The 16,289-nt window shown below is 36.4% G+C and overlaps 1 protein-coding gene across 10 annotated transcripts in view; it reads left to right on the forward strand.

Annotated features, from left to right (window-relative positions):
• Nucleotides 1-16,289, forward strand: part of CCDC30 (coiled-coil domain containing 30) — a 156,228-nt gene that overhangs the window by 74,854 nt on the left and 65,085 nt on the right. For 7 of the 10 annotated variants that reach the window (XM_056795317.1, XM_007492928.3, XM_007492930.3 and 4 more), the window contains 2 exons: nucleotides 310-464; nucleotides 7,787-8,030. The exons of the other annotated variants lie outside the window; for them this stretch is intronic. In XM_056795317.1, the coding sequence (XP_056651295.1) occupies nucleotides 310-464; nucleotides 7,787-8,030 (399 nt within the window). The remainder of the gene's footprint in view (nucleotides 1-309; nucleotides 465-7,786; nucleotides 8,031-16,289) is intronic. 10 annotated transcript variants of the gene reach the window in all.

A 16,289-nucleotide genomic window follows, 5' to 3' on the forward strand; every position in this document is an offset into this window, starting at 1 on the left:
CAATCAAAGCCTATTGAACCTTTTGGCAGAATATGCGAAAGGTTCCACTGTGATGGCTTAGCCTTGGAAAATTCATGAACATCATCACATCATAATTTATATCAATGGAGACTTGGTTGTATAACAATTCCAAATCAGCTTGGAAAGGTGTCTTGAAAAACAGTGACATCCATGTAGATTCTATTCTTGTAGTTTAAGAGCTTCACTTTCCAGAGCAAGGGTTGCATAGCTTTTGATAGAGGATTCATTTGCATAGTTTACAAAAGGGTCTAAGATAAAATTGCTGAAGTTTTCACTTTAACTCTACAGGTCTTCAAGCTTTCACAACAATGTGAATACTTAAATCAGTTAGCTATGGGGGTAAAACCTGCAGATGTTAATGCAGAGGCAAGACCAGAAGTGTCTAAAGATCATTCATTTGAAGAACCAAGTCAGAGCCTGAGGGGAGAAAGACAGCAACCATGGTAAAAATAGTAAATTTTATAGCATGATCAGCATTTTTAAAATGGGATTTTATTTGGGTGGATCATTTCTGGAGTTTAACTTTTTCTAGGATTTTTCAAATGCAGTGAACTCAGGACCTGTTAGTTTCAAAGTTTGACCAAATACTTTTTGTCTAAATTTTGAGAACCATTTTTGTAACTATCTTTTTTTCTCCAGGATTTCTTTATTTTCATTAAAAACCCAGGCCCAGTAAGAAAAGGTTTTTTTGTTTTGTTTTGTTTTACCTTGGCCAACTACTTGGCTCTGTTCTGTGGTTAATAAGAAACAGGCAAAAAATTATCTAAGCCATTACCATCAACAATCAGTGATATCAAGGTAATGGCATTGATTATAGCTCAATCTAATTTGGCTTTTGGATTCTATACCACAAGGAAAGTGTAGCATAGGTGCAGCTCCAGAGGACATGCCCATGAATTTTTAAGAGTGGGAATTGGTAAAAAGGGAACTGTTTGTGTTGTTAGGCATTTTACTGACCAAGAGCCAATGCCTAAGACCTACTTGTATACAAAGTAAATCAATGCTTGATGCTGAGCATGGAATGTTTTGATAACAAGATAGACTAGTGCTTGGCAACTGATCAAGAAAACTCCAAAGAAAGATGCCATTTGAAGTATATTTGTGAACGGTGGAGAAGAAGAGGGAAGAAGGCATTTCTGAAAAGAACAAATTGAATAACATAGGGTAGGTTCAGGGTACTGTTAAATTTTAATTGTGGTTGAGACTGAAATATATTAATTAGGTGTCCAATCTTCACAGTACAAACCAGATGACTAGTTGGACTAAAATGAAGGTTTCCCATAGTGGGTAATGGGAAAGAACTTTGGAAAGGCAGATGGGTGCCAGATTGAGAAATCTGGACTTTATCCTGTAGGTATTCTATAGGAGAAGAATAATTATTTATATCCCTTAGTTTACATTTAATATTTATCTACATTACCTTTTCTAGAGAGGAAGGATGATATAGTAGAAAGACTATTGCATTTGGAGTTAGGAAAGAGCTAGGTTTAAAGTCTAGTTCTGATGCTTACTAGATGTGTCACTGTGAGCAAGTCATTTAACTTCCTTGAGACTCAATTTCCTCCTTGTAAAATTGAGGATAGTTGTATAGTATATTTCATTACTATTCAGACCTTAAAGAATTATTGTGATTATCATTATTATTGGTATGTTTGCATTTTAAGCCCCATCTCTAATTCTGTATTAAAAAGGTGTGTCCCATTTTTTAAAAATGCAAGGAAGGCATCAGTCAGAAAGTCAAGGTTTTATGGAGCAGGAAAGACTTCTTGGGCCCCCTGAAATCAAACCACATGAGCTGCTCTCTATGTACAACCCTGAGTAGCAAATGTAGAATTATGAAGGAAGATGAAAGGTTAAGTTGTAGAGGTAGTAGAGGCCTAGCAATGAAGTTAATGAGAGCCTTAAGTGTTGTTAATATTAGTTTTTTAAGTACTGATGTTATATGATAGAAACAGTATTTGAAGAGAATTGGTTAGTATCAGTGTATTTAAATAAATTGGTGTGGAAAAACAATATAGATTAAAACTGTATGCAAGCATTGGGTACTGATAGGATTCCATGATTAAATATGTAGCCTAATAGTGTCACTGACTAGCTGAGCTGGTTTTAATTGATGATTATTTCATTGCCATTTAGTCTGGTTCTGGAGGGCAATTGGGAGAGTAAAGGGACTGGTTACAGTGCCATATCTTTAATTATTTAAAGGGCTGTCTTAGAGATTGGATTGACTCTTCTTGGTACCAAAGGGAGATCTAGGAGCACTGGGTGGAAGTTTCAGAGGCAAATTTAGGTCTGTTAAAAAGTCTTCCCAATAATTAGAATAATCCAATAGTGGAATAAACCTCCTTAAGAGGAAGTGCATTTCCCTTCACTGTAGGCCTTCCAATAAAGACTGAATGATCTTTTGTAGAGACTGTTGTAGTTTATGTTAAGATAAAAATTGGACAGTGGAACTCTGAGATTTTGTCAGCCTCATTCAGCCACCAACAAAGTATACAAGAGATACCAAATTCACCCTAATCCCCTCCTGACTATACACAAATAGTTCCAAACCCAACCTAATGATACAATGTCCATTGCTGCCATGGGAAATGCCCAGCAACAATGGATACCACTGTATCCTTCTGTACCCTCACCACCCACTTAGTAATTGGAGAAACTTCTAGTCAGGGTCTGAGTATTTTCACATGGCAAATGTATGATGATTACAGCTAAGAAGAGGAGACAACTATAAGGCTTTAATAGTTATTTAAGCATGAGATGCTGAGGGTCTGATTTAGGGTGGTGGCTTTAGTAAAAGATAAGAAAATAGGGAATGAGCAAAAATCTACCCAGGAATATGGCTTACAACTATGATACTTCAGGGGGTGGTCAAAGGCACTTGTCTTGTCTCTGAACCTGCTGATAATCTAGGAAACCCTGCCATAAGAACTGCATTAGGTCCTCTTTAAAGAGGTCTTGTTGTCTATTTGCTTTCTGTGACCAGGTCCACAGTAGGAACTCTGGCACTCTGTGATACATCCCAATGTAGACCTTTCCTTGGAATTTTGTTAATACTTCACCTGGCCATTTATAATCTCCTTGTGTTCTAATTACAACTTCTACCCATCTCAGACTCACAGGATCTCAGAAAGTGACTTTTCTAAAGGAGATGCTCTGTAAATATTTATTCACAGACTCATAGGATCCTTATAACCTACATGGATAAATATATTGATACTTCTGAATCTGAAAAAAATCCTTCCTTTGCAACATCTTGACAAATAGCCATCTAGCCTTTGCTCAAAAATCATCAGTGAAAAAGAACTCAGGGACTCCTAAGACAACCCACTCCGCAAGCCTAAATTTGCCTCTTTGCAATTTCTACCCATTACTTCTAGTTTTTCTTTTCTTGGGTCAAGTAGAACAAGCCTTAATTCCTATCCCATGTGCCAGCCTTGAGGACAACTATTATATTTATTTCCTTTAAGTCTTCTCTTTCTTTGAGTTAAGCATACTGTTGATTGATTGCAGTGTAACTCATTCATTGTCCTTCACGGATTCTACTTCAGGGTTGTTGCTATCTCTGCTTTTCATGCTGCTGTACATATTCAGAATGTCTTGGTAAGACTACTATCCCCAACCCCTCAACCAGAAAAGAAAAGGAGTTGGATGCCTCAGAAGCATCTCAGTGGCCAGTGGCTCAAGGAATATTGTTAAGAAAAAATTTGCTAGAGGAGCTATCTTGAGTACAAGTGATGAGCTTTGAGAAGAATGAGATAATTAGCAAGTCTGAATATGGAAGAAAAGATTCCTGGGATGGGCCAAGTTCTCCCCCCCCTCCCCCTATGAAGAGATAAGCTTGGCTTAGTTGGTTCTCTAAATAGGTAGTTAGGTGCAATGTACAAATGTTGACACAGGTCAATTAAAGCAAAGATGGCAAGCACTCTTGTCAGGCTGTAAGGCTGATACACAGAAATCCTAATCCAGTAGAGTATAGGGCAAGGGGTGGGTCAGAGATCTGGCATGGGATAAAGGTGGAGAAAAAGGGGGCAGATACTTTGGAGGGCATATATGAGAACTTATCTTAGGGGGCTAGCTGAATAGAATTAGTTAATTGGAATTGGAACTATCTTGGTGTGTGTGGTATGGGACCAGATTGAGATCCACAGTAACAGCTATATTTTCTCCTTTGGAGACAAGTTGTAATAACAGATGCTTGCAGCCAATTAACCACCTTTTAATCAAGGACTCAGTTTTTTTAGTAACCCTGGTCTTTCTAAAGAGGTCCCAGAGCAGAAGTCTGGCTCCACTAGGACAGTAGCTTCATCCTCTTCAGTCCATTAATTCTGAGTCTGACAGGGTACAATAGCACTGAATCCTCAGGGTAGACAGGTCTTTGCCAAGTCCCACTTGGATGTACTGTCTCTTGAGTCTTCAGAATCATTATTGTCTAATTTGTCTGCTATGGTTGGGGGCCTTGTAGCCAAACTTTTGCACAGAGCCTTAACAGAATGTTGCTTATTAACCACATTAAGATATATGGACTACAAGTCTGGCAGTGACGTGAGGTAGTAGACTAGATAATCTTTCTGTCTTCCTATCTGCCTATCTGTCTGTCTATCAATAAGTATTTATTAAATCTATAAATCCTTACTGTGTGCCTAACCTTGTACTTGGCAAAATGGACTTACAGACTACCTACCTGACATTTATTTAAGATTTTGTGGTAAGTGTTTTTTTTACCTACTTCCATATTCACCATAGAGCTCTTTGTTTCTCTTAGCTGCACACCACTTATTCCTAGTTTGTCTCTCCTCCATGCTTGTCTGTTTGATTTGTCTTTTGTCTTTAAGTGTTAGAATTAAGATTTTAGTAGCAGCCATATGAAGAAGACCAGAGATGACTAGATTGCAGAAAGAGGGCCTGCCCCTAGCAGGGCAGAATAGGTATTTATGATTGATCTCAGCAGCAGGTAGGTTCAGTAACTGGCAACTGGAAAGTCAAAGCAGCAGAAAATAGGTGTATGTCTCAGCAAATGAACAATCTTGGCAATAGGTCAAGTTCAGACAAGACATATTTAGCATTAGTGGTAGAAAGGGGGAAAAGAGGAATATTGCATCTTAAAAACCCTAGCTACAAGAACTGAACTTCAGAAGTAGAACTTTAGATGAACAAAGCAGGGACGCAGGCCTAAAGAGCCTGAGAGTAAGATAGGGATCTGGATAGAATAATATAGGAACCCATTTGTTGGAATTGAGGTCCAATGTTGTGCACTAATTACATGGAATAAGACAAGAGCTTGGTTGCTAGAATTTAGACTGTAAAATTACAGCAAGCAGCAATAATGGCTTGATGCTGAGCTTTAGAACTATGGATCTTGGTCTAATCACACATTTTTTCTGTATAGGTAGAAATTATGGTGCCAGGTCAGTGATTTTACTAGTTATAACAAGTTCCATTTATTACCATTGAAATTTATCTTTGGGGCTTTTTATAGATCATTTTTTGATATTTTTAATTAAATTCCTCTTTTCCAAATTCACTTTTCTGTCATCTTTAGATTTAACAAATTTAATTCTGTTCCCTACTTTACTTTAGTGTGTTTCCCACAGTAAGACTCATTCCTGGGGAGCCTCATTTTCATACTTCTGTGAGTTGATGCTGAGATATATTAATATATATATAGATACCCACTAAATGTGATACTTGAAACATGCTTGTGTCCTCATAAAATAGAAGTATAATTTTAAAAATATAATCTTGATTTGTTTAGAGTTATCCAGTGGGATAAAAACAAAATTGGAGATAGAATTCCCTGTTCCTTTCTTCCTAGCCTTAAGGAAGACCTACTGTCATTGTGCCATAGAGGGGAATTTAATTGTAATATAGAGATTTATTTTATTTTTAAACCCTTACCTTCTATCTTAGAATCAGTCCTGCATATTGATTCTAAGGCAGAAGGATGGAAAGGACTAGGCAATGGGAGTTAAGTGACTTGCCCTTGGTCACACAGCTAGGAAATATCTGAGGTCAAATTTGAACCCAGGACCTCCATCTCTAGGCTTGGCTCTCAATTTGTTGAGCCACCTACCTGCCTCCAAGACCCCATTCTTCATTTAAGAAGACCTATGAGTAGCTCATCTTTTCTATTCCCCAAGGTCTTAGTTATCCTAAATTGGGCTAGAAGGTTGAAGGGGTAAGGGAGTTGTTGCATGAATTTGGATAGAGGAGAAAGAGAGAAATTTTAATATGAGAACAGAAATGATACTAGCATCTCATGGCTGCTTCACTAATGATTCTAGTCCTAATTGTCTCCACATGGGTGGGTAGCTCTAGTAAGATTTTATGCAAGTGCATATTTAAAGGAACATATCCTATGGAGTTCCCCCCCCCCCACTTGTGGGTATATGCATGTTGGACCTACTTAAGAAGACTTATAAAGTCTTTAGAATCAGGGGGCCCTAAACAACTTCATTACCTCCATTTCTTCTCATTCTCCTTTCTATGCTAACCACTTATCAAAGGAACAAAACCTCTGTTACTTCATCTCTCTTTTGACAGCCAATCCTTAAATAAAAGATATGCTTAGATCACCCCTTACTGCAAAGCTTCTTATACTATATCAATAATTTCTAAAATTAATTAACTGAAATCTATTAAGCACTCACCAAACACAGTTGTAAGTGCTGAGAGGTAGAAAGATAAATCATAGTCCCTGTACTCAGTGGGTTATGACATATACACAAGATGGAGTATTATATGACAGCTTGAACTAAAAATAAGATATAGTCAGGGTATGACATGAATGAAGTGCTATGAGAGGTCAGAAGAAAAAAACCACTTCTTTCATAAAATTTTTCTAGGGAAAATTAGCTGTTTTGTCTTTTCTTTGACCAGTAATGACTAGAAAGTATAGTGAATATCCTTCATTTTAATCCAAATGACATATTGTCTGTAATCCTTCATCTCTTTAACCAGTAAATTATATAAATCCTTATTTGTTCATAATACTTAGATATGTATTATGTGCATATTCACAACAGCATGCATGGCCTAGACTATGAACTTTTTAGAGGGCAGGAATCCAGTCTCTGTAAAGCAATAAATTATAGCTCTATATATAATAGATACATATGGCTCTGTGATGTTGAAGATGAAGTCCTATGGGTTAATGTTTTGGGAAAAACATCAGATACTTCACCCAGAAATAGAACAGCTCTGTATACAGCTACAATAGTCCTGTTTCCTATTTCAATATACAGTGATCCCTTAGATATTCTTGGAAATAATGTAAATAGGGTGGAGATGATTAGATGCAGCTTCTAACAACCCTCCTAATGTAATTTCTCTCAGCATGCCTTCCACCTCAGTCTGCATAATTTTCAATGGTTCAAATGTTCATTTGAAAAATATAAAATACATCCAAGTGGATTATTTGGTGTCATATAGACCAAAACAAAGTATTGTTTTGCTGAATTTACTTTTTAAACAATTGATCATCCAAATGCATTTATATGCCCTCAAAATTGCCATTCTCTATTTGCTTAGTTGGAATTGAAAACCTTAGAAGGGGGCAGAGGGACTCAATCCATCATCTCCCACAGTGCATTGCTACTGTTTACATAGCTGGCATGAGAGAATCACACTCATAGAAACAGGGTATCTGCTTTGTCATATATATTTAGTTAGTAAATCTTGCCTCCATCTTTACTTACATTTTTTAAATTTATCTTCTGCTACAATAATAAACATGTTGAATGGTTTCTGTTACATTTGCATCAAGTCCTGAATTAGCAGAAAGTAGCAGCCAGATGGACATGCTAAAGGAACCAATGAAGGGGGGCACTTATCCAAAAGAGATGGAAAGGGAAGAACATCCTCAACAGGAACAAGATGTAAATACTGAGAGGCAGCAATTTAATAGCAAGTCTGAGGAGTCAAAGCTTAGAGAAGAGTTGAACCAGCTGAGTAAACAATTTCTCCATTCTCCCAGTTCTGGAGATAGTTCAGATGACAGTAGCAAACAGGTATGTTGCACAGTGAGAAAAACATGACTCTGTAAATAAATATCACTGCTCAGATATGTGTTTTTTTTTTATATGAACACCACCACCAAATCTTTATTGAGTAATACCTGTGTATATGGCATGAATTAAGACATTTGGAGTGGCAATGACAAGGAATGGGAAAGAAAAATTATAGAGGAATTGTTTCATTTATGCTTTTCCTTAATTAGATTTTCTGGACACATTAAATTTGTCCTACTAAGATCTTGTTTCCATAATTTGCATAGCATTTCCTATAATTTCATGTATTTATTTGTATTTATATGATGATATTCTGTCCCCCAAATTAGGTCGTAAGTGGAGTTCTTGAGGTCCAGAAGCATGCTTTATGCCTCATTGTATCCCATGTATTTACTGAGTTCAATGCTTTGTATAAAATAGATAATAAATGTTTGTTGAGGATGATGATATTGGCATATATTTCTAATTATTTGCTATAAAATTACCCTCTGAAGTCATCTGATAGAGGATTTTATGTAGCAAATTGATTCAGAGTGTTTTCTTTAGAGAACAATAGAATCTTAGATTTGGAAAGAACCTTACAGCCTATCTGGTCTTATTCTGTGTAGAAAGATGTCTCTTGTCCACAACAGCTCAGGCAAGTGCTAGTCTGGCTGTTTTACTTGAAGATATCCAGTGACTAGGAAGCTCATTACCATAGTGAAACTGAAAGAGTACTGAATGATCCTGGTTCTGGTGCTAATTAGCTATATGACCTTGGATAAGTTACTTTCCCCCTTCTATTCTCATTGGTAAAAAGCTGATAATAATACCCAGACAACCTGCCTCATAGGGATGTTGTGAGGAAAGAGCTTTTATATGATCTGTAATATTGCCTTCTAGCACAGCCCTTCCCATTTCTGATTTGCCCTGAGAATTTTCATCATTTGGAAATGTTTCCTACTGTTGAGCAGAAAAGGAAGAAAAATGTCTGCAGAAAGCTTGGCATGCTTTCCTAACTAAGCTAAATCATCCCTAAAGCATTTATAGACAAAACTGAGAGACCAATAAAAGGATCAAAAATGGAACTGATTTTGTCAGAATTTCTATAACAAATTAGTTTAATGATTGATGGCAACCACATTTGTACCCCAACACTTGAGGCCATTAGTAATATGGGAGATTCAAAATAGCTCTAGAGAAGTTGGAGATGGGAAGAACAGCTGGACCAGACAGGAATCCTCATAAAAAATATGGAGTGGATGGAGACACTCTGTCAAAAGTAAAAGGATTGATTTCCAGTGTATCCAAAAAAAAGAAAGATGCCAAACGTGAAAAAACATATGGAAAGTATAATTATGAATGATGATAATCACTGACAATATGCACATTATCTTTGTTAAGCCTCACAATAACCCTGTGATGTAAGTACTATATTATATATGAACAAACTGAGGCTCTGAGAGATTAAGAAAGGAAATAAATAAGGATTTATTAAGCTCCTAATGTGTTTCATATTTTTGTATAAGTGTGTATATGTTACATGTGTTTACATAAATAATATGTAAAGGCTATACACTTTATATATGTGATTTCATTTGATAAGTGACTTCCCCTTGGCTGCATAGGTAGAAGAGTCAGAAACTTTGTGTCTCCAGCATCTGACACAATGGCTAGCTCATAGTATATACTCCTAAATGGTTGTTGAATTAAATGGAGACAGGATTTACAGCCAGATGTATCTTAACAGTAGACCAGGACTCTTTCTACTATTATTCAACCAAATCAAGGTGAACAATAAGCCTCAGTAATGCACACTCCTTTATATTCTTTCCCATCTTTATACAATTTCTATGAAAATGATTTATATGTGTATTGGAGTTGGCCTGAATGAAAATAGGAGGAGGATCAGACAGGTAGGTGTGAGCCAGATTGCAAAGAACACTGAATGCCAGGCTAAGGCCTTTTTATTTATTTTAGAGGCAACAGGGAGCCATTTTTGAAGTAGGTTTTGAAGAAGATTTTTGAGTAGAGTAATGGAGAGATGATGAGCATGAATATGCTGCAGCTTATGATCAGTGATTATGTAAAAGAAATTAATGAAAAGATATCAGCTAAGAAATGTATAATCAGAAAAGGAGTTGGGCCAGACATATGTCAAAAATCAGGGGATAAGAGCTAAAATGTATTGTTAAAATACCTAGAGGCAGGGTAGATTCTCTAGGGAGGAGCTAGGAGAGGACATGGATAAGAACAGAACAGGATGAAATGGTGCAGATGGGTTATGATCTGTACCACCAGAAGGAAGATCTGTGAATCCTAGGATGTGGAAATTGACCTTTTCTCTAGTTCTACCCTCTGGATCAAGACCAAGCATGTGCAGTCACACTTATCTCAAGCTCTGCCAGGCCTTCAGATCTCTAAAGAAGGCCTTCATGTGCTTCTGAAGTCTTGTCTTCTCTAGGCTAAATGGCCCTCAGTTCATTCACTAGATCTTCACTGAAATCTTTTCTAATTCTTAAGATTACATGATTCTTATTGATCAGAATCAGATACAGATGAACAGTTCCTCAAGACAAGTCCAGAACTTAAAACATACTTTTTTTAAGCACACACTTACATAGCATGTGTCTGTAACATAGTTGAGGCTACTCACTGCAGCTCTGCTCTACTTTGAATACAATTTTGTATTACTATTAGAATTTGTCAGGCACTTTCCTGACCTTTTGACCTATAATATTCCCACTACAATATAGGTAGTATTCTTTATCCCTTTGCTTTCATCCTCAACCAAACGCCACACAGGTGAATATCTTTTTGATGCACAGTAGTACCCCTTCTATCATCCATTTCTTACGAACAAGTTGTACACTTTCATTTCTCTGTTGTATTCTTGAATCAACTTCTACCAAGTGTCAGTAATGATCTCTGGTCATTTTTATCTTCTCATATGAAGATTTCTAACTTATGTACCTAACATCCATTGGACTGGCAAGACAATTGATGAAGTGACTGCAGGAAAACAGGGGTACTTATACTCTGCTGATGGAGCAGTGAATTGGCCCAATCATTCTGGAAAACAATTTGAAACTACAACCAAAAAGTCAATAAATTCTGTGTACCCTTTACTTTATACAAGGTGTATATGCCCCTACAAAAGGTCAAAGAAAGAGGGAAAGAACCCATATATACAAAAAGTTTGTAGCCCTACTTTTTGTTGTAGAAAAGAACTGTAAACAAAGTGGGTGGCTATCATTTGGAGAATAATTGAACAAATTGTGGTGTATTATGGAATATTATTATGCTGTAAGAAGTGATGAAAAGGATGAATTGAGAGAGGCTTGTATATACTAATAAAGAGTAAAGTGAGAACCAGAAAAACAACGTATGCAACAGCCATAGTTATGTAAAGTAAAACAGCCTTAAAAGATTTAAGAACTGTAATCAATGCAATAACCAATCACAACTCTAGAATACTGATGATGAAGCATGCTTCTCATCTTTTAGCAGGAATTGATGGACTAGAAGTACAGAATGAAACATAAATTTGTAGTGCTTTGCTTGACTATATATCTTACAAGGAAGTATCTTTTATTTTGAGGTTAAGGATTATAAAGAAGAAGAGGAATATGTGGGTAGAAATAATGATGCCAAAAAAAGGAGCATAGATTACTGATGAAACACTAAAAATACATAAAAGATTCACAACATGATGAATATAGAAACATGTACTATATGATAGCACATGTATAGCCTATATCAAATTGGTTACTGCTTCAGGAAGAAGGGAGATGAGGGAGGGAGGGAAAGAATTTGGGTCACAAAATGTCAGAAAACATATTTTAAATTATTTCTACATGTAGTTTGAAAAAATTTTCAACCAAGATTGGAAAGCCTAGGTTCAGTAAAGAGAGTTTCCCATCATTAGGAAGTGTCCAAACAGAGGGGGATCATGAGATGGTAGAAAGAGAATTCATAAATGGAGAAGGGGAATGGATTTTTGTTCAGACAATGTTTCCTGTGTCTGGAAGAGCTTTATTTGCCTATTGGATTCTTAAAACCCAAATCAAATACCACCTCTTCTAGGAAGCCTACCTGGTAAGCTTGGTAATCATTTTTACTCATCAGGCCTCAGATAGAACTTTGCAACTTTGCAGTTTATGAGAGGCAGTTTGGCATGGTGGATAGAGTGCTGAACTTGACACTGGAAAGAACAGAGTTTGAATCCTATCTCATATAATTCTGTGTAATGCTAATGAATGAGAATAATAATATGATAATAATAAAAAAGAACAGAAGAAAGCTCAAAAGTATACATAGAAGCAAGACAGTGTTAGCACTCTCATATTTAGTGTCTACTTTTAAAAACACACCAATTTGTAATAGTTTCAGGGTTTCCTATATAATCCTCTTTTTCTATTCCTTGTACTTGGAAATATTCATGTTTATTGATATTTAAGTTAATAATGAAAAAGAAAATTTTAAAAAGATCTCTAGCTCACCTTACCCATATTCCACACATTGTTGTATCTGAGACCATGAATATCACTTCTGGCTCCTTTCCCCATCATTGCCTCCTGACATCTATGAGCTCTTCTATTGCTATTTTTTTTCTGCCTCATACAAACGTTTCTCTGTGGTATCTAATTTATACAAAAGATCTATATTTGGATATTTTTTCTAATTTTCTTCCATTTTTAGTTTAAAGCTCTCTTATATTATCCATCTCAAGACAAATGCATTCTTCCTAATCATTATTAGATATACTCTCTCTTAAGCTTTGATCCAGAAATTTAAATCTCATTCTTCCTGATCATTTTAGCTTGCTTATCTTGTCTCACCTTCTAAATTCCAGATCTTTAACTGGAAGAAGGGATTAAAATGACCCCTGGTGCCCGTTAGTGCTTCAATCTAATACCTAAAACTTCGTGATTTATAGGAATTCTAAGTTCCTTCTGATGATATAATTTGTTCCATGAGCAAGCTAATCTTTTGACTGGCCATGTCACATTGATATATGTATACATTCATAATCTCAGCAGAGTCACCTACCATCCATATGTGTCTCTTCTTCCCAGGGTCAAGAACAGATGTCCTTAATTAGACTGACATCCATGGATCTCCCTTGGATACCATCCTCTAAATTCTAGAAGAGTGGTGATCTGCTTTGGTGGAATGAACATCCACATCAACAAAATAACAGATCCCTGAAGTATTAAAGAACCTATTTTTATTATAGTTGTTTTATTTATGATGTGCAGTTTCCATTTTAAGTCCTTCTAGTCTTTTTTTTTGTAACTGAAACTCCTTGTCCTTTTGCTGAATAATTCTCCATATTGGTTTGTGTGTGTATATATATATATATATATATATATATATATATATACATATATATATATGTATATATATATATATATATTCTCAGTTATAAGTGGTTTAGCTTACCTTGATTTTGGTTTTTCAGAAGCAAAATTTATTCAATTTTTTCCAAATTTATTACCCTTTTCAATTTCATCCATCACTTGGATCTTTCCCTTTCTTTTGACCCATAGTGCTAACACTTTAGTTCTATCTTATATCTCAGGCAGACAATAGTGAAATCCTTCTCACTGGTCACCCTATCTATGATACCTCCTGTTTTCAACATGTATTTTATATAACTATTTTCTTCCTATGGCCTAGATCTATCTATGTTACTCTTCTGTTTAGTTTATAGAATGAAATAAAAATTTTTAGACTGGCATTTAAACCCCTTCATAAGTCAATTCCAATTTACCTTTTCCAGTCTTCTTTTCATATTACTCCTCATAATGTATTTGGTCTTCCAACCAGCTTAAAACTTAGCATGCTATCTCCTGGTTCTCTTCATTTGGACAGATGGTCTCTCCTGCCTGAAATTCCTACCTTCTTCATCTTTGCCTTTTGTTCTCCTTATCTTCCTGAAAGGCATCACTTTCTTTATGGAGCCTTCCCAGATTTCCACAGATGAAAATGTTCTCTAGCTTCTCTAATATTCCTAGGTCAGAATCCCTCCTTTGTCCATCACTCCCCTCTCTTATATTATACTTGTATACAGCAGACAAGGGAAAATGCTGGGCATAAACTTTACATAGGAGTTATAAAAGCATTTGATGAAGTATTGCAAACTGTTGTTGGGGGAGAAGGAAAAATCAGCCTTAGGTGCTAATACTATGATCAAATGGATTCAGAATTTATAGAATGACAGGTTCAAAGGAAGTTCTCAATGGTTCTGAGTCAGCATGGCAAGAGGAAGTTCTTCATCCAGTGTGGTGGGCCCAAAGTATCTATGGTTGTCCGTCTTTTTTTGGTCACATTTTTATCAATAAATTGGATAAAGATATAAATCGTATGCTTATTAAACTTGCAGGTGACCTAAAGCTGACCCAGTAGATCATAGAATCAGGATCCAAAGGGATCTTGCCAAGGTAGAGCATTGTAACTGAATCTAAAAAGATGAAATCCAGTAGAAATAAATGTAAAATCATGTATACTTGGTTATAGAATGATCAACTTCACAGGTATAAGATGGCAGAGGTTTGGATAGATAGCAGTTATGAGAAAAGATATATACTGCAAGCTCTGGGAAAAGCAAGTATCATGTGCCAGCCAAAAAAGTTAAGGCAATCTTGAGTTCTAATAAGAAAGATATAGGTGGGACAGCTGGGTAGCTCAGTGGATTGAGAGCCAGGCCTAGAGATGGGAGGTCCTGGATTCAAATCTGACCTCAGACACTTCCCAGCTGTGTAACCCTGGGCAAGTCACTTAACTTGCCTAGCCCTCATCACTCTTCTGCATATTGGTTCTAAGACAGAAGGTAAAGGTTTAAAAAAAAAAAAAAGGATATAACTTCCAGGAACTGGGTGATAATATTCCCACCAGATTCTTCCCTTTTCAGATATCTATAGCAGGGATTGACACAATACAGCCTGGTTTAAGAATGTTTTTTACATTTTAAAATAAAGTTTTGTTGTATTTTAAAATATAAAAAGACAGCTAGGTGGCAGAGTGAATAGAGTGTAGGGTCTGGAGTCAGGAACACTGGAGTTCAAATCTAACCTCAGACACTTACTAGCTGTGTGATCCTGGACAAGTCACTTAACCTCTGTTTGCCTCAGTTTCCCCATCTGTAATCTTTGCCAAGAAAATCCCAAATGGGATCACGAAGAATTGGATATAACTGAAACAACTGATCAACAACAATGAAATTTTAAAATGATTCTTAGCTCACAATACCTTTATATTGCTGACCTCCGATTCACAGAAATGTGTTTAGTTCTGGGCACCACAATTTAAGAAAGACATCACAGACAAGAATCAGTTGAAGGAATTGGGGGGATATGATGGCTGTCTTAAAGTATTTGAAAGGCTAAAGGGATTAATTTGAACCCCATGGTCCCCAGAACCAGGGGTCTATATGCTTTCAATATGTATGTATGTTTGAATGCGGAGGGCAGGGGTTTGTATCATTTGAATATATTTATTCTCAGACTTGAGTGTTTTAGAACTCTAGCAGTCTTATACATAATAGGCCTTTCATAAATGGTGGCTTAAGTGGAAGACTCTATATAATCTTTATGAAGCTATTAATTAAATCTGTTGGTTCTAATGTTAGTCTAGCTACATCAGTGGAAGCATACTATTCTTATGCTTTTTATTCTGAGCAGTAGATGAAATATCATTGTTGTATATTGCTTAATATTTGTGATATAGGCTTTCCATCCTTCTAGATTGTAAGCTTCATGAGAGGAGAGATCATATCATATCATACTATTCTTTGTATGTCCTCAAAGGCCTAGAACAGGGTTTTTCCAACACTTAATGAATGGTTAGTGAATGAATGTGTAGAGTAGAGGAGATTTGAGGTGAAGGAGAGCTAGTGCCCAGCTGGACTGAAGTGCAAAGTTGTGCAACGGGGTGGGGTGGCTTGAGACTAGACCAGACAGGAAGCTGGGGCTGGATTGTGGCAGACTTCAAATGCTAGACTAAGGAGTGTGCTTTCTATCCTTTAGGCAATGATGAGCCACTGAAGGTCTTTGAGTAGAGAAGTGATTTAAACTTGCAAATTAGGAAGAATATTGTAAGAACTGCATTAAGGAAGGATTGGAGAGGGAAGAATCTGGAGAAAAGAGAAACCAGTTAGGCTATTACAGTAGTCCAGGTAAGAGGCAATGAAGACCTAAATTAGGATGGTGGAAGTGTGAGCCAGAACAGTTACTGCCAGTAAGTCTGGATTTGCTCAGAAGGGATAGATTTTCCAAC

Source organism: Monodelphis domestica, chromosome 4 (assembly GCF_027887165.1).
Source record: "Monodelphis domestica isolate mMonDom1 chromosome 4, mMonDom1.pri, whole genome shotgun sequence".
Lineage (NCBI taxonomy): Eukaryota > Metazoa > Chordata > Mammalia > Didelphimorphia > Didelphidae > Monodelphis > Monodelphis domestica.